At 34.4% G+C, this 19369-nt stretch overlaps 1 protein-coding gene across 2 annotated transcripts in view; it reads left to right on the forward strand.

Moving 5' to 3' along the window:
• Positions 1-19369, forward strand: part of AKT3 (AKT serine/threonine kinase 3) — a gene marked incomplete at both ends in the record, with an annotated part of 378522 nt that overhangs the window by 279223 nt on the left and 79930 nt on the right. For both annotated transcript variants that reach the window (XM_079726789.1, XM_079726788.1), the window contains 2 exons: positions 127-255; positions 13176-13390. In XM_079726789.1, coding sequence (XP_079582915.1) covers positions 127-255; positions 13176-13390 — 344 coding nt within the window. The remainder of the gene's footprint in view (positions 1-126; positions 256-13175; positions 13391-19369) is intronic.

Raw genomic sequence — 19369 nt, forward strand, 5'->3', positions numbered from 1 at the left:
AAAGTTCTATTAACTCTGTGTCCTCTTTCCGAAATATCTTAGTCAACATTCAATTATTTTTCAAAACAGTATTTTCCTATTTTTGAAGACTATAGAACAAATTATGTTATCTTTGTTACTACACAGTTGGAGAACTTGATGCTGGATAAAGATGGCCACATAAAAATTACAGATTTTGGACTTTGCAAAGAAGGGATCACAGATGCAGCCACCATGAAGACGTTCTGTGGTACACCAGAATATCTGGCACCAGAGGTAGGCTATGTTTCCATTCATAGAAAAAAATAACACTGATACAATGTTTTGCAAAGTAAACCATTTAAGCATTAAAAAAGTAGCAGGGTCTCCTACTTTGACCTGGATTTCAACATGAATCAAATCTGTTTTGCTCCCACTTGTTCAACATGGTATTCTAGGGCAAAAATATATATAAGTTAAACTTTATAAACTATATCAGTACAAGAATACTGGTAACTACAATAAAGTCCATTTTTATTTCTTGGCCATGTGTGTTTTATTTCTTGATTATGCCTATTTTATTTCATTTATTAAAATAGAATAAGTGAATGACTACAGCAAGAATGTGAACAGTTTTATAAACCATCTTGGATTTTCCTTAGAAACAAAGAAACAGTGATAATTTGTATTTGTAATAGTGCGGGTTTTCATACTTAATTATTGGGAAGTATTTCATTGGGAGAGTTAATGAAATGACAGTAGCTATATTTTGGAAATCATGCCAAACCAAAGCAAGCTTCAACTAGTGCCCTCCCCATGCTGAGGATTCAATACTAATTCATTAATTTGTTTATTCAAGCAATTATATATTATTCATCTACTATATACTGGGTATTTTTCTGGGTGGTGTGTTTATATGAACAAGACACAAAGGACCCTGCTCTCAGGGAACTCACTTCTGGTGGAGGGAGACAGAATAAAAAAATATTTATAACAATGTCATGCGATGAAGATGTGTCATGAAGGAAAAGAAGCTAGATAAAGGGAGGTTGTGGTGTGGTGGATGTGTTAGGTAGTGTTCTCATTACTATTACTACAAAACAGACCACTGCAAAACCTAACCATTTTATGTGATTGAAGGTTCTGAGTCAGGACAGCAGGAATGACTGATCCATGGTACACGGGGCACGGCAGGGGGTGACTCTGGTTGGAGGCTGGAATCTGGAAGCTCCCCTCTTTCTGTGTCTGACAGTTAATGCTGGCTCTCAACTGGTACCTTACAGGGCTCTCAAAAGCCTCAGCTTCTCCAAGTGGCCTGGTTTCCTCATACTGGTGGCTTCAGGGTAGCCAGACTATTTTGGCTGTGGGTTCTAAACGTGAACGTCCTAGGGAACAGTTTAGAAACTGTTTCCATTTTTCTAAAACCTAGCAAACCATGAAGAAATGTTTCATTGGTTTTTGAAAATTTCTCTTCATAGTATATTTTTAAAAATTTTGTTATCACATACCATAAATTCTGCCTTTTAAAGTGCACAGTAGTGGTTTTTAGTATGTTCACAGTTGTGTAATCATCACCACTGTCTAATTCCAGAATATTTTCATCACTACAACAAAGAAACCCCATACACATTAGTTCCTCCCCTATCTCCCCTCATCCCAGACAACCACTAATCTAATTTCTGTCTCTATAGATGTGCTTGTTCTGGACATTTCATATAAATGGAATCACACAATATGTGGCCTCTTGTGTCTGGCTTCTTTTACTTAGTATGTTTTCAAGATTCATCCATGCTTCAGCATGTTATTGATACTTCATTCCTTTTTATGGCCAAAGAATATTCTATTGTATGAACATAAACACATTTTATTTATCCATTCACCTGCTGATGGACATTTGGGTTGCTTCCAGGTTTTGGCTGATAATGCTGCTATGAACATTTCTCTATGAATCCCCTTTTATGGCTTTGTTTCAGGAACTGCACTTCATTTCTGTCATATGCTTATTGGTTTAGAATTCCTAAACCTACACATATTTAAGGGGTAGTGACATAGACCCCACCTCTATATTGTAAAAGAGCATGTGAGATGGGAGATACTGTTACATCTGTCTTTGGAAAATATAATCTTCTACAGATAGAATGTTCAGGGAAAGTGAGGTTTAATCAGAGACCTGAATGCTAAGAGGCAACTATTGTAAAAATAGACGGGAAGAGCTTTCCAAACACAGAGAGCAGCTAGTATGAAAACTGTGAGGCAGAACAAGTTCAGTTCTTCCCTCAAACTCCAACAAGGTTAGCGTGGCTAGAGCCAAACAGGGAGGCATTAATCTTTGATGGATGAAGATAACTATTTATTGAACATGTATTATGTGCCACATGCTATATATATAGTACATTACATATTTGGAATAACCTTTTGTGATAGAAAACCTATTTTTTTAAAGGTGAGGGAACTGAGGATCAGAATTTTTCTAATGTAATCTGTACAGTAAGTCCCCTACATACGAATCTTCAAGTAGCGAACTTTCAAAGATGCGAACGCATGTTCCATCAACATCAGACATGAGTGAAATTGCAGCTTGCCCTCCGTCTCCTATTGCTGACGATCCTTCAGCTCTACCATCTCCCACCTCCTCTCCCTCCTCCAGTCAGTAACTCTTCTTGCCTCTTCACTCGATGCCAACTCCTGTATGCCAGGTGTTGTACTGTACTACTGTACTTTTCAAGGTACTGTACTGTAAGATTAAAAATGTTTTCTTTATTTTTTGTGTTTGCTTGTTTTGTATGTATTATTTGTGTGAAAACTATTGTAGACCTATTACAGTACAGTACTATGTAGCCAATTGTGTTAGTTGGGTACCTAAGCTAACTTTGTTGGACTTACAACACACTCTCGGAATGGAACTTGTTCATATGTAGGGGACTTACTGTGCACAGCTAGGAGGTGGTAGAGATAGAATCAGGATTCTAACTAGGTTCATCTTATAAAGCCTATTTTTACTTTTTTAACCACACACATCATGGCCCAAAAAAGTCACTATTTCAAGGCCACTTATAGATGTAAATAATTGTCATTTTAAAAATAGATGCTTTGGGGCTTCCCTGGTGGCGCAGTGGTTGAGAGTCCGCCTGCCGATGCAGGGGACACGGGTTCGTGCCCCGGTCCGGGAAGATCCCACATGCCGCGGAGCGGCTGGGCCCGTGAGCCATGGCTGCTGAGCCTGCGCGTCCGGAGCCTGTGCTCCGCAACAGGAGAGGCCACAACAGTGAGAGGCCCGCGTACCGCAAAAAAAAAAAACAAATAAATAAATAAAATAATAAAATAAATGCTTTGTAAATGCTCAACAGCAAAAGGTAATCAAAAGAATTAGGAAATAAGAATACATTCAGAATGATGCTACATTCCTATACATATAGTAACTAATGCCAGTTTATTATTACAATAGTTCTTTTCAGTTAGAGATTAAATTTACATTTCAAGAATGTTGAGTTACTGTAAATAAATGCTAGTAATTTGAAATATTAGCAGTATTTTTCACAGTCAATTTCCAAATATTATTTTATCAAGGGCTGCCAGAAATAACATTTTTTCTGCTATGAAATCTGGAGTTTAAAATTTTCCATTTTTGTAGCTGAATTAGGTAAAAGTTTAGAAATGTTGTTTCTTGTTTATTCAAATACAAGATTACATTTTCTAGAATAGGATTGTTTTTGTGAATGTCATGAAAAACAAAATCTTTGTTTCTCTGGAGTTCCAATTGCCCTTGCTATACATTTACCATGGCTGATGATATCCCATATTTAGAATAACAAAATTAGTTGTGTCACGATTAGGGGAAATTATTTCTGTAGAAGATAAATACATCTCATTTCAGAAGGAGATGATCTCCTAAGAAACAAAGATATTGTTTTATATGCAAATGTCATCAACTGAAGAACAAAACCAAGAATCTAATGCAAGAAGAGTCCAATTGTTTCTAAATAGAAAGTTTACAATTCTATTGTCAATTTCTTTTTAAAGACTCGTAAGAAAACCTTTCTGTATACCTTTTAAAAAAATGATGCAGAAGTCTGGTCTTTAAAAGAAGTTTATATACCCCATGTCTGATAGATGTTGATTCATAATTAAAATCTTGACACCTTGTTTTTACAGGGGAGAGTGGCATTGTGGTTACTAATATATATATATATATATATATATATATATATATATATATATATATATATATATATATTTTTTTTTTCGGTACGCGGGCCTCTCACTGTTGTGGCCTCTCCCGTTGCGGAGCACAGGCTCCGGACGCACAGGCTCAGCGGCCATGGCTCACGGGCCCAGCCGCCCCGTGGCACATGGGATCTTCCCAGACTGGGGCACGAACCCGTGTCCCCTGCATCGGCAGGCGGACTCTCAAGCACTGCGCCACCAGGAAAGCCCTCATGCAGCTATATTTTTATATTCTAAGTATTTGTGTCCAACACTGCATTTTGTTATATCAGGGTAACTTTACTCTTACTTTTAAAAACAAGAATTTATGTCCTTTTTTCTGGTCTCTGATATGGACCATTTCATTGAAGAACACTCATTCATTCATTAAAGAAATATTTATTGACTATTTATTAGGTATCATGCATTCTGTTAGGTGCTGGGAATACAAAGATCATAAGAAATGGTTTTTGTCCTCAAGTAGCTTGCTATATTTACTAAGGTGATAGGATATGGAAAATAATCATTACTGTGCAAGAAAATAATTGCTTTACTAGAATTATTTACAGCGTGGTGAGGAAAAGGAAGGGTGGTGGGAGGGTCTGGTGACAGTAAAGAGGGAGCAGACTGAGAGGAGGCTGGACACATAGATTGGGATCAGAATGCAAAAGAGTTTAGATTTGATCTCATGGACAAGGAAAAATCGCTTTTGAACTAAGAGCAGGGCAATAATGTGATCAGATATAGATGGTCAGAGTTAGAGAGGGATTGGCAAGAGCCGAAACTAGCCTCTTCCCTTTACTTCAGATGGTATCTCTCACTTTCTTTGAACCTTGCAATTTCTAGTTCATACCATTATTAATGCCAGACTTTTCTTGATTAGTAGCTGTTTATCAGACTTGGAATATGTGCCTGAGCACTGCTTCTCTTTTGAAGGGCTCATTGTCAATATTTTCCCTTCTCCTCTTCTTATAGAAGACTTGTTTACCCATTATGGAGAGATCTTTCTGCAACCTATCATTCATCTAGCAGTGGCATCCTTTACCTTTTAAACTTTTTTTGTTTTCTTTTGTTTTTTTTGTTTGTTTGTTTTGGCTGCACTGCATGGCATGGGGGATGTTAGTTTTCCGACCAGGGATGGAACTCGTGCCCCCTGCAGTGGAAGCACAGAGTCCTAACCACTGGACCGCTAGGGACGTCCCTAAACTTTTTTTTTTTTTTTTTTTTTTTTTTGTGGTACGCGGGCCTCTCACTGTTGTGGCCTCTCCCACTGCAGAACACAGGCTCAGGACGTGCAGGCTCAGCGGCCACGGCTCACAGGCCCAGCCGCTCCGCGGCATGTGGGATCTTTCCGGACCGGGGCACGAACCCGTGTCCCCTGCATCGGCAGGCGGACTCTCAACCACTGCGCCACCAGGGAAGCCCCCTAAACTTTTAATCTGGTAGGAATGCTTTGCTGTTTAAAGATGGTTGAAGGGTATTTAAAAGATACTTCAAAAAGACTGTTAGAAATCGGTTCAAAGCTGATATATTAACTGTACTATATCTCAGGCTCATAGCTCATTTTTTTTTTTTTTTTTTTTTTTTTTTTTTTTTTTTTTTTTTTTTTTTTTTTGTGGTATGCGGGCCTCTCACTGTTGTGGCCTCTCCCGTTGCGGAGCACAGGCTCCGGATGCGCAGGCTCAGCGGCCATGGCTCACGGGCCCAGCCGCTCCGCGGCATATGGGATCCTCCCAGACCGGGGCACGAACCCGTATCCCCTGCATCGGCAGGCGGACTCTCAACCACTGCGCCACCAGGGAGGCCCCATAGCTCATTTTTAAATAAACTTTAGTTTTAAATGAACTTAAGTTTTTTCTTGTGGCAAAGACCACCAGGAAAAGAAAAGTTTTATAGTATAAAAATGCCATTTGTTGAAAAAAAAGTATTTTTAAAGTATTTGTTCTCTTCTTTTGATGAAGAATTATAGACCTTTATTATTAAAGGAAAAAAAATCGTGTCTTTTTTAAAAGAGGTTGCAGAGATACAGTCCTAGCAGGCATATAAACTATACATTTAGTGTGCTACATCTCTAAAAATTCATTAGTATATATAGTTTTAAAGTGTTTTTGCTCTTTCTTGTATTAGAAGGAAATAAATTTGACCTGCCATATATTATGGACTGTAAGATATTTTGAGGGGATTTTGTTTTCATAATCTTTACTATAGTTTCATGCCTAGAAATTATAAAGAAATTAGAAATCACATATAAAATCTTACTGTTAAATTTTATTATCTGACTTGGCTCTCATTGAATCCAAACCATCCTTTTATGCAGTGCTAATTATTTAGAGTCTCAGCTTTGCTCTTGAGTTAGCAGTACCTGATCAACTTTCCAACTGTAAAACAGTTTGAAAATCAAATGTAGCTTACATGCAAGACCCAACAAAATTAAAAGTGTTAAGTACGTTTTGGCAGTTCACTTTTATTATGCCCAGTCCTCAAATGTACCAGCAGATAATCATCTGAATGTTAGTTATTTTTCACATGCTTATGTGATCACACAAAAAGTACATGCTAAAAAGAAGCAGATGGTGACAGATGGGGAAGGTTGAATAAGGTGGTTTTGGAAACCTAGAGAAATGCACTTCTGTAATAGTGTAAAAATAAAAATTATTTGATAATCAAGTTAGAACTAACAAGAAGGTTGCAAAAAATGACTTGATTGTTGGAAAATACGTAGTATCTAGTCATGGTTGCTGTTCAGGAAAAAAGTGTATATAATTTTATTTCATATGTGTAAAATACTGTTTTTCAGTGGCTGAAAATGGATTTTTTGATGCATTCCTAGTTTTCAGAACCTCATTTTTGGAAAACATTTACTTGGTATCATTTTATTCACTTTTCTTTTAAAGCCTACTAGCTTTAATATCTTTTATAATATGTATTTTGACAAAATCTGAAATAGACAAGAATATTTTGATAACTATTTTTTAAATTTATTTATTTTATTTATTTATTTTTGGCTCCATTGGATGTTCATTGCTGCACACGGGCTTTCTTTAGCTGTGGTGAGCGGGGGCTACTCTTCTTTGTGGTGCGCGGGCTTCTCATTGCAGTGACTTGTTGCAGAGCACGGGCTCTAGGTGCAAGGGCTTCAGTAGTTGTGGCACGCGGGCTCTAGAGTGCAGGCTCAGTAGTTGTGGTACATGGGCTTAGTTGCTCCACGGCATGTGGGATCTTCCTGGACCAGGGCTTGAACCCATGTCCCTGAATTGGCAGGCGGATTCTTAAGCACTGAGCCACCAGGGAAGTCCTTGATAACTATTTTGATACAAAGATTTGCTTAAAGTCATTGTGATTCTATATAGAGAATAGCACAAATGGAAATTAAATTCTATGTAAATGAAAGACCAAAAGTATACAATAACTTCTTCAGAATGGGTTGAGAGAATCATGTAAATTAAGGGTGAAGGTAGTTTGTAGTGTGGAGGGTAGTGTACATGGGGGGAGTAGTTAGAACCAAACTCGATTTAAGAGTACTAAATGGAATTTTATTTATTTATTTTAAATACAACAAAGAATAAATGAAAAAGACAATTTTATGGGCTCTATCAATATTCTCTTTAGGGGATCCTAAAATAAATGAATGAGGTCAAAGTTATATATGTTTGTACATTTCATCTGTAGATAAAAATAGTAGCACACATAGTTGCATTTTGCATACCCTTGGACAAAATTCTACTGGTTCTAACAGATTATGAAACTAAATCTCAAATTCTAAACTTTTTGTAAAAATTAAAAGTTATTTTAGTAGCTTTCCCAAAACTGTATACATTCCTAATATTTTATTTAATTGTTAATGATTCATGTAACAATTATCCTCTTGAGGTGTTTTTGAAAACCTTCATCTTTCTGATGGTTCTAAAAAGGTCTCATCACCAATATTAAGGGGAAAATTAAGTAAATGAGCACAGTGATTAGTTCAGACAGAAGTTGTCTGCTTTATAGTTAGAATTTATATTTAAGAAATTCTGTCATGAGTTGGCTGACTGTTCATACTGTTTTGGATAATATTAAAACCATCCCATTTTGCTATACACCTGAAACTGATACAACATTGTAAATCAACTATATTTCAATTTAAAAAAATTTTCATAGTAAAAAAAAAATCTCATTTTGTCCCCAAATTGGGTATTGTTTAAATATGAAGAAAAATGATATTTTTAGTTCAATGTTAATCTCTCTCAATATTTATAAGTAGCAGCTTTTACTTCCCTAGAGTTCTGTCAGTTCTTATAGTAGCTATTTTTCACCTAAAGTTCTTTTCAGTGTTATGTAGTCTTTTGGTTTTAACAATCAGAATATTTGCATTCAGTACTTTGGAATGATCTTAATTTAAGCACAGAGTTTAATTTTAAATTCTCTGCAACATAAGAACATATACAAAACTAACCCTAACTGGGAACACTAGTGATTACCTGTAGTGTTTTACAATGACCATTTTTACTTTGGTTACAAAGACCCAGTTTCTTAGAATCCCATATTGTTTATTGCTTCAGGATAAAAAGGAAGTATAGAAATCTCTGGGAAGATACACGTAAGTATGATTTAATCACCAGTATTGTATCCATTTAGCTTTTCTCCTTATCAGGAATGTTGCCTGTTCTAGGCAGAGAATGCTTTTGAAAGTACGATGTTAGCTGCATGCAAGTACTTGTGTCTGCATGCTAGGAGGTAGCCATAAAGCTTACAGCATCTTAATTCAGAACAAATGGCACTTACAGTTTCAGTCTCTTTAGAGTTAGAGTGGTTGAAAACTGGATATAAAGTGTATATTTATGAATAAAATACCAATAAACCATGGAATTCATAATTCTTATGAAATATATAGTTCCACTGAAGCTGCAGTACATTTTAGAATCTGAATTAGAAGATTTGTAGTTCATTTTTTTAGCAAATTCCTGTGATGTTAGGAATATTAAAGGATTTTTGTAAATTATAAAGTATATAAATGTGTGTTTATATATAAAACACACATATAAGTTACCTGAAGTATAAGGTTACCAGAAAAAAATGTTTTTGAATTAGCGGTAAATTGGTTCATCCAAGTTCGCAGTTTAGTTTCACAACATAGGTGTACAGACAGTTTGTTTAGATGTTTAATTTTTTCCCCCATCTGTTCTGTCAGGATTATTGATTGAACAGTAAGCCACTCCAGGGCATACATAGCCTCCTCATAACTGCTTGCCTTGAGTACATTGTGTGGCCTGGCGAACAAGCTGAGGGAGGAAGGTGTTCCTTCAGCTTCCCAGTAAATCTTAATTGGTAAAGAATATTGAAATGAGTATGTTTTTTGAAAGTACCCAATAGCCAAATTTTTACATTGGGAACTTTAATTGATGGTATCATTTAAAAATATATAATTTATTATTTAATGTCATTCTTTGAAATTAGTAACCATTCAAGAGCTGTTCATGGTGATTTTTTAAAACTCATCTGGGTTTTGATAAGTAGAAGTATCTACATTAAATGTTATCAAATATTAATCAAATATTGCCAGAACATTTAAGAGTAATTGATAACATGCTGTGACTTCCTTGAGTCTTAGATTTTATTATATCATAAAGTGAAGCAATCTCTGGCATGTAGTGGAAACATTGAAACTAAGCCTTTTTTCCTAGAGCTTGTGCTCTGTTGGGGTGTTTATTGATATGACCTCTTGTCATTTTTTAACATTTACATTCCTTTAGTGTTCCAAATCCCCACTTGTTCTTTATCTCTGTTTGGACATTTGTGTTAAATGTGCTTATAAAGTGAAGCTATATCTATGGTTACAGAGGACAGTAGGTGCAGAAGGAAATACTAAATGTCTGCATTCATATTTAAAGTTGATCTTAGTTTAAACATTAGTGACATTGATTTCATGGAAAACAGACACTGTCTTTAGTTTAATTCTTCAGGATAAGTCTTTCAGTGGATTATTTCTTTAGGAGCAGGTTTTGACCTGCATTTATATCTAGATTATATGATAAATTGCATTTTAATGGAGTTGAAATGTAACTTACCATCGTTGTACCTCTACATTACCATTTATCCTACTGGTTGGATCAATCCTCATGATAACCATGAAGTAAATTAGCCTTTTTGCTAGGGAAAAAAAATTGTCAGAGGTAACCAGAAGGAATTGCAACTCTTAGGTTAAAGAATGTAAATTTTTTATATTACTAGGCTGTGGATTTTAATTTCACTCTGGAATTTCTACATTATTTCAAAGTATTGTATTTTGAAATAATTTAGATGTAAGGAAAGAGAAAAGCCATTGTATGAACAGTGGTAACATGTTTTTTATTATATAGCCACATGTAGAATATTATAATCACTTTTATTTTTATTTCTTGTGTATTTCATATTCCAGCTGTCTTGAGGTAGGAGTTGAACAGAAATCTTTCTTTTTAATTGATAGCAAAGACTCTTAGATAAAGAGGCCTGGCTGAGTTGTTGGGGTATTTTCTCCTCAACATTGCCTAAGTTTTACATGTCAGTAAGATAATACATTACATCAGATTTGTTTAGTACAAAGTAATATAGCAAACAGCTCTAACTGTAACATTATGTATGTATATTTCAATTAAAGCTCGTATGTTCAAAAGCAAAACCACATATCTTGAGAATCAGTGTTCGTGTTACAAAGCTAAATAAAATGTATTTTATTTTATCAAGCAGATTTTTTTACAATGCAGTTTTATTTTTCAGTTGCTTATTTCTCTTCAAAAATAAAACCCTTTTTTTATGTACTCACTTTCCCTTCTGGCTGCAAACCAGGTATTTAAACAAAAATAAAGGATTGCCAGTTTTGCCAGCTGGGGATGAGAACCCGGCTGGTGAAATGTGGGTTCGGGAGGCAGTTAATCCAGCTTTTATGCTTTTTATGGTTTTATGAAAAAAGAGGTTAAAAGCTACATTTGGCTCTTTATTGTATGTACCACTGTTTTGTTGCTGTTGTAGGAATGCAGTAAAAGGTTACTTAGATTTAAAAAATTTTGTTATTAGGTAAAATCTTGCATCTATTCGATAAAGGCCTACAAACAGCACATTCTACTAATTTGATGTGGGAGAGATTCAAAAGTCACTGGTATTTAAAAATTATATATACAGCATTTCCTTTAAGTACACAAGTAGAATTCCTTCTACTTCAAGTTGTTTCTTGTTTTCTATATGTTCTCACATTACTCATTTCAAACAAGTAGAAATTTTAAATATTTTTGGCTAAAGATAGAAACTAGAATTTATTGTTTTCCCCAAAAACATCTTGCTTAGTTTGTTATTTACAAAAGGGTTTTGGAAAAATGTAGAAACTGGACTTATGTTTATATATTGCCAATGCAGTTTCTAGTTGTCTTTAGCCACAAAACAATGATACAATTGAATTAATACTAGGGATGTAATGTACAATATGATAAATATGGTTAACATGCTGTATGTTACACATGAAAGTTGTTAAGAGAGTAAACCCTGAGTTCTCATCACAAGGAAATTTTTTTTTCTAATTCTTTAATTCTGTTTCTGTATGAGATGATAGATGTTCATTAAAGTTATTGTAGTAATCATTTCATGATGTATATAAGTTAAATCATTATGCTTTACACCTTAAACTTATACCATGCTGTATATCAATTATCAAGCTGTATGTCAATTATGTCTTGGTAAAACTGGAAGAAAAAAATCTTTTCGTAGCATTTGAAAACACTACTAAATAGATCTTTAGGTAACATAGTTTTTTTCTTAAAATTACATTCTCCACCTTTAAATACCCTGTCTACCAAAGTGCCTTTCATAGTATTTATAGTAATCATAGTGTAGCTGTCAAAAATATTATGTGCATTTTACGAAATTATTAGTTAAATTTTAAATAAAAGTCACATAGGCGTAATCTTCAACAACATACTTAACTCAAACTAAGAAAGTTTGGAACATGAGTACTACTTTGTTCTATATCAAATTCTCTCCAATGTCATCAATTATAAGATTATTTTGATTGATTAATTTCATGTATATGGTTTTCTTGATCTGTTTATCCCAAAGTTAAGAGGATCAGATAAAATAAGCTTTAAGATTATTCAAATATAGTATCTTAAAATAAAATATTGAAAGATCCAAATAGATAAAGAAAATTCCATTGGATGAGAAACATATGCAGTAGAAAGGTAAATCAAATTTTACCTTTCTGGGACAAATGGCACGTCATCATGTTTCAGTTTGAACAGGTTGCTCTAACAGCCTAACTTATACTTGCATATTGTTTCTTACTAAATTCATTTTACATGTAATGTGTTTTGGGAAATAAATTTAAGGTCATATACCCTACAAATATTGAGTCCATAATTTTTATTGTTTGTGTTTAATAGAAATTGTTGTGAGGTACTTAAACTTTGGATACCAAAGTTTATTACAACCCAAACAGTAAATCTTTATATTCACCTGTTGCTTAAATATTTCCTGAAAGAGTTTAAACATGTAGGGGCCTCCAAAAGTTTTTTATATTTATTTTCATGGTTGTCATGCCCTGGACTCTTCTCTAGTACATTGCATTTGTTTATTCCTATCTTTCACCGTTTGATTTGTAGTAGTTGGTTCTTCTCAGTACAAGAATGTGGTAGACACATTATGTTCTCTATAATCAGCACAGTTTAGCTCTAAGTTGTTACTTAAAGTCCATGTTAGTGGAACCAGAATGAAAAATTAAGTAGGCCTAAATGAAAATACGCAAATAGTTTTCATTTGATCCTTAGGGCACTCATATATTCATTTACTTAGAATCTGTTGCAATACCTTTTTTGGTACCCAGTCATTTCTGCATATATATTGAACATTTCACATATTTGGTGTGATTTTTATCTTTTGTAGGATGCTTCATAATTTAAATGTCAAGATCTCAGAACAGCCTACCTAGGTTATGTAAAAATCTTATGTTTTATAAATAATGCTTTAAAAGCTAAGTGTAAAAATTGATCTTTTACTGGTTTCACTTTTAGGTGTTAGAAGATAATGACTATGGCCGAGCCGTGGATTGGTGGGGCCTTGGGGTTGTCATGTATGAAATGATGTGCGGGAGGTTACCTTTCTACAACCAGGATCATGAGAAACTTTTTGAACTAATTCTAATGGAAGACATTAAATTTCCTCGAACACTCTCTTCAGATGCAAAATCATTGCTTTCAGGGCTCTTGATAAAGGATCCAAATAAACGGTAAGACGCAAATAGCACACAGTGAGTTACTGATGAATGTGGTTAGGAATTGTGATATGGAAATTAACTCAAATATAACTAACTCCAAGAAGCAATGTATTTGGTGTAGACATCTTCCCACTGAGACACTGACTTATTTTTAACTGCATAATATAGAACATTTAAAAAATTTCCTCAACTCTTTCCTAACTTGGAAATTTTATACAGATTTTACCACATAAAGATTTTGAGAGTTTTATGAACAAACAGTTTCTTAATTGCCATGGTGCTTGCTATTGTGGGGATAGGAGGATCCCTTTTTTCCTTTCAGTCTCTGGGCTTTATATTTCTGCTGATTTACGTTATAAAACATATAGAACTGTCTCTGTACTCTCCTCCCACATGTATGCATATTAACATGTCTAACTACTTTTTTTGTTTGTCTTTGAAGATAATTCTTTTCCACGCATGGCTGAAAGGACTAATGGCAAAAAATGTCTTTGCATACTTTGTTTTTCTACTTTTGTAGCTATAGCTATGACCTGAAGAATCCTACAGCTCTTTGCTTAATGAGCTATAATATTCGTTGTTCATGTTCATATATTTATTTACACATACATTTTATAAGTCATACATGAAATGAGTATTAATTTTAAAATGTCACTTAATATATGTGTTTGTATATACATATGTATATTCTTTGTTCCAGTAGATATATATGCATATCAGTATGTCTCTGAAAATCTCTTAGACCTTAAGCGTCCCATTTCATATATTGTTTAATCTTTTGTAACACCTCACATAATTTTTGTTAATGTTCTGTTTATGGTTGATGCTCAGTATGTATTTGTTGACAGACTGAATTAATGAGTGAAGGAATAAATGAATTTTAAATTGTGGGCTTTGTCTACCTTAGAGGTAGTTTCCATCACATACTTCTAGCTTTTAAATTTGTGAGGAACATGATTTTACCTTCAGCAGAAATAAGCAAACATAATAAAAGAGGTACCATCTTTTTGCTTTGTGAAGAACCATTCAAACATGTTTCATAATTCTAGTAACTGAAACCTTACCTTATATTTATGAAGTGATTTTGTGTTCTTTGTCAGGGCATTTGCACATCTCTTGTTTCCCTTGCTTTTTAGTAGCCTGTGGAGTAGGTAGGATAGATATTATTCTCATTTCCATTTGACTGAAGAGAAAATGAGGCCCAGGGAGGGTTAAGTGATTTATCCTAGTTCTCACAGAAAATTCATGTAGAACAAGAATAGAAATCAAGTTTATACGTGCCTATTTGATATTTCTCTTGTATCTACTTTACAGTGCACCGTTTTCTTAGTTTAGGTTTTAAAATGTATTCCATTTGATGTTATTGTTTCACAACTATTGTAACAAGTGGTACTTGGCAATAGATAATCTTTATATAGAGCTAGGATTTCAATTTTATCTAGTTGAGTTTTGGATCTAATATTTGCCTTAGATTTCAAGGGCAGTGAACTTTTAACCCATCTTTTTCTGACTCCTGGTTTTCATGTCTATGTCTCATTCATTTTTTTATTGTCATTTCCCACCCTCCACCCGCACCCCACCCCCTGGGGATAGCACGTAGTAGGTACTTAATAATTGTTGAATACATGTGAGGTAAATTTCTAGAATGTTAGTGGCCTGGTATGTAGGACAACTCTTAAAGTTTTGTCTACCCAGAGGTTGATATTGTCTAAAGAGAAGATGTGGTATTTTTAACTATCTGTTATTTCCTTTTAAGGTAGATATGTCAAGCCCCTCCACTGCTACATTAAAATACTGGGAATGCAAGGATGAATAAAATGGACAATCTCTGCTCTAGTTCATAGAATAATGTGGGGCACAAAACATATATTCACAGATGCTCAGGTTAAACTACATACAAATGCTTTTGAAATTATTAGCTGTTAAGGGGATTGGAAAACTTGAGCTGGCTCATGAAGGAGTTGCAATTTGCAGTGGCTTTCATGAAGAGAATTTTACATGTAAATAACAGCTAGAATTGCAAATGAACATGGCATTTGAGAAGTTCAGCAACTGGAGTGTAGAATATGAGTTGGGTAACATTGGCAGATGAAGCCAATATGTTAGGTTGTAAGGACCTTATCTTTCTTAGAAAATATTTAATCTTTATTCAGAAGGGGATGAGAAGCCACTGAATTATTAAAAGTAAGGGATGGTGTAATCAGGTCTGTGTTATGAAAAGGTAACTCAGGAAGCTTTGTCATGGATAGATTAGAACAGTGAAGTGCCAGGGGCATGTAGGCAGAGTAATTAAGAATACATATGGAATTGTCCAGATAAGAGATGGAGTCCTTCCTAAAGCAGTTGTAAAGAGTGCTAAATAGAACTTTGTGAATGATTAAATAGAAATGGTGAGGAAGGGGAAGGAGTCAGGATGCCTCTGAGGTTTCCAACTTGGATGACTAGTTTGGAGAATGGAGTTATTATTAACAGAGAAGGAGTACAGGCAAAGAAAGAGGCTTGATGGTGTGGATGTTGATATTAGTTTTGCTATACCGAGTCTGAGGTATCTAAAGAGAACCTAGATGTCAAGCAGGCAGCTGAAAATAGTACCAGTGCTTAATAGAAACACAATAACTAATTTTCTCTGGGTATATGTCCAGGAGTGGGATTCCTGGGTCATATGGTCAAACTAAAAACTATTTTTAGTTTTCTAAGGAACCTCCATACTGTTCTCCATAGTGGCTGTACCAGTTTACATTCTCACCAACAGTGTAGGAGGGTTCCCTTTTCTCCACCTCCTCTCTGGCATTTATTGTTTGTAGATTTTTTGATGATGGCTGTTCTGACTGGTGTGAGGTGATACCTCATCGTAGTTTTGATTTGCATTTCTCTAATAATTAGTCATGTTGAGCATCTTTTCATGTGTTCGTTGGCCATCTGTATGTCTTCTTTAGAGAAATGTCTATTTAGGTCTTCTGCCCATTTTTTCATTGGGTTGTTTGTTTTTTTGATACTGAGCTGCATGAGCTGTTTGTATATTTTGGAGGTTAATCCTTTGTCCGTTACTTCATTTGCAAATATTTTCTCCCATTCTGAGGGTTGTCTTTTCATTTTGCTTATGGTTTCCTTTGCTGTACAAAAGATTTTAAGTTTCATTAGGTCCCATTTGTTTATTTTTGTTTTTATTTTCATTACTCTAGGAGGTGGGTCAGAAAAGATCTTGCTACAATTTATGTCAAGGAGTGTTTTGCCTATGTTTTCCTCTAAGAGTTCTATACTGTCCGTCCTGACATTTAGGTCTTTAATCCGTTTTGAGTTTATTTTTGTGTATGGTGTTAGGGAGTGTTCTAATTTAATTCTTTTACATGTAGCTGTCCAGTTTTCCCAGCAAAGATGAACTTATTTGCAAAGCAGAAATAAAGACATAGATTTGGTATCCACAAACTTATACCAAGGCAGAAGGATGGGGTGGGATGAGTTGGGAGATTGGGATTGACATATATACACTACTATGTATAAAAGAGATAACTAATGAGAACCTACTGTATAGCACAGGAAACCCTATTCAATGCTTTGTGTGACCTAAATGGGAAGGAAATATAAAAAAGAGGGGACATATGTGTACGTATAACTGATTCACTTCGCTGTACAGAAGAAACTAACACAACATTGTAAAGCAACTATACTCCAATAAAAATTAATTTTAAAAAAAGAAACACAAAACTGAATATTTGGATTTGGGATCTGTAGATATCTAGGAGGTAGCTGGAGCCATAAGAATAGTGAAAACAGTAGAATATAAAAAGAAGGCAGCCTAGGACAGAGTCTTGGGAAATGTCAAAATTTAAGAGGTAGAAAGAAGAGAAAGAGCCAACAAAGGACCCTTCCAAAAGTCTTTGGAAACGTAATCAAAGATAGCACTATAGTATACCTCTTTATTATTCCTATTCAACTATTTTCAATACTGCCTGAATTTCTCTGATACTCTTTACCGAATTGCTATCAGTTCCATCAAAGAGTCAGCTCTCATCTTGCTTTTATTTCTTATTCTGCATTACTTTATGATTATTCTATTAGTATCTCCTTTAGCCTCCTATGCAAATTTTGTAGGAAAAGCATGACCTCATGTTGCATTCAATAACACAAGGAAAATGTGAATTAGATGTTGTTTCTAGTTATGAAGAATCCATAGTAGCTGAGGATTTTAGTTTGGCTTTCTGATATGGGAATTTGGTATTCTTAGACAAAAATATCTTAATGTAAATCATATTTTGATATAATTTTGAAGTTTTAAATTGTATATTAGGGAGTCATTGACATTGAAATTTTTGACAGTTTCACACTTTGAAGAAGCTTGTGTTAAAGAATCTCTACCAACTTCTAAAATGGCAGCCTAAGATTATATTCTTAGTCGTTGTATAGCATTCATGGCCGATACTTTAATTTTATATGTATTTGATAAATATAGATTAAATGCTGGCTATGTCCAAAGCAAAACTATTGCTAGAGAATTGAGGGGTGACATAAAAATGAAAAACTGAAGCTGAATTAAAACCTTTTAATTACAAAAATGTTTACGGTTCTCCATTCCAACTGCTACCTCATCCATCTTCTCATATATATAATTAAGATTGAAAACAGCATTGAAATAAACAATAACATAAATGTAAGAAAATACAATGAACTGCTGATTTTTCTTGTGCATACTACTTTAATGCATACTTTGAAATGTTGAATAATTCTTTTCAGAAGCCTGTGTTTTGGTGTTTCTGCTTTTCTGGCTCCCTAAGCACAAGCTTTAAAACGCTTTTTGGATAATCCAGTACTGAACTCTCCCCTCCAAAGAATTTGCATTCTACCAGGAGAGAGACATATACAACTTGAAATAGAATGAAAAAGAGTGAGGCCAGGGAGTCAAGTGCCGAGTGTTAACTAAATATAGATCTGCCAGTCTGAAAGTTGCAAATATGCATGCAACTATTATGACCTGATCCAATCTAAAAGTTCCATATCAGGAGTGTAGTTTATTCTGTATGAATCTTGAGATAGGAGACCTAGATAGTGGGAACTATAGGATCATCACTACAGATATTCAGATATCAGCTAATTGTTTTATTTTCCATTCTGACAATGTGTCAGAGGATCCTGGATTCTTCCCAGTCATGTATTTCTTATACCTAATAATAACCAGAGTTCATTAAAATTGTATAATTGTTTGTTTTCTATGACTTACTTGCGTTTCTTCCTACTCAGTGTTGTGTTGGGAGTTGAAATGTACCAGCTTAGAATAGCCAATTGTTAAATTTCAAAAATTTTGTGAGCTGGTTGTTGAATACAGTCATTATTTAAAAATAAATTATATAAACTTACAGTTAAATCAGGAACATTAAAATCACGGGTAAAAAATACTCAAAACTCATCACTCTTTAATAATGTTGTTAAATTTTACTCTTATCTATGCTTCTGAGGTTACTTATCTATTTTGCTTATTATATATTTTGAGGTTAGAAATACTATATAATGTTTTACTTCCACACATCTTGTATCAGTAAAAATAATATATATATAAAATGCATTATATTGTATATGCATAATTTCCCTCAGAGAGCTGATTGTTAAGCATTTACCAGCACATATCATTTCTAACGATGAGTAAAATCAAATAAAACTCGCTGTATCAAATTCAGATTTAAATAGATTTCCTTTCTTTTCCTCTTTCTTTCCCTGTCCTTTCTTTTTTTTTCTCTTTTTCTTCTTTCCCTCCCACCTTACTTCCTTCTCTGTTTTTTTCTGTTTCTCTCATCCTTTCTTCATAGTGACTAGTAGGCACTGTATGAAACTGAGAAAGCTAGAAAGCACCTGAATTTCAGATTGTGTCAGGTATCAGTTGAATAACAGTACCTTCAAAGATGGGGTGGGAGTATTTTTAAATTTTTAATTTATATTGAAACTTGCATAGCATATTATATTGCAGTGATATTTCATAGATTAAATTTATCATTTATGTGA

Source organism: Hyperoodon ampullatus (genome assembly GCF_949752795.1).
Source record: "Hyperoodon ampullatus genome assembly, chromosome: 2".
Taxonomy (NCBI): domain Eukaryota; kingdom Metazoa; phylum Chordata; class Mammalia; order Artiodactyla; family Ziphiidae; genus Hyperoodon; species Hyperoodon ampullatus.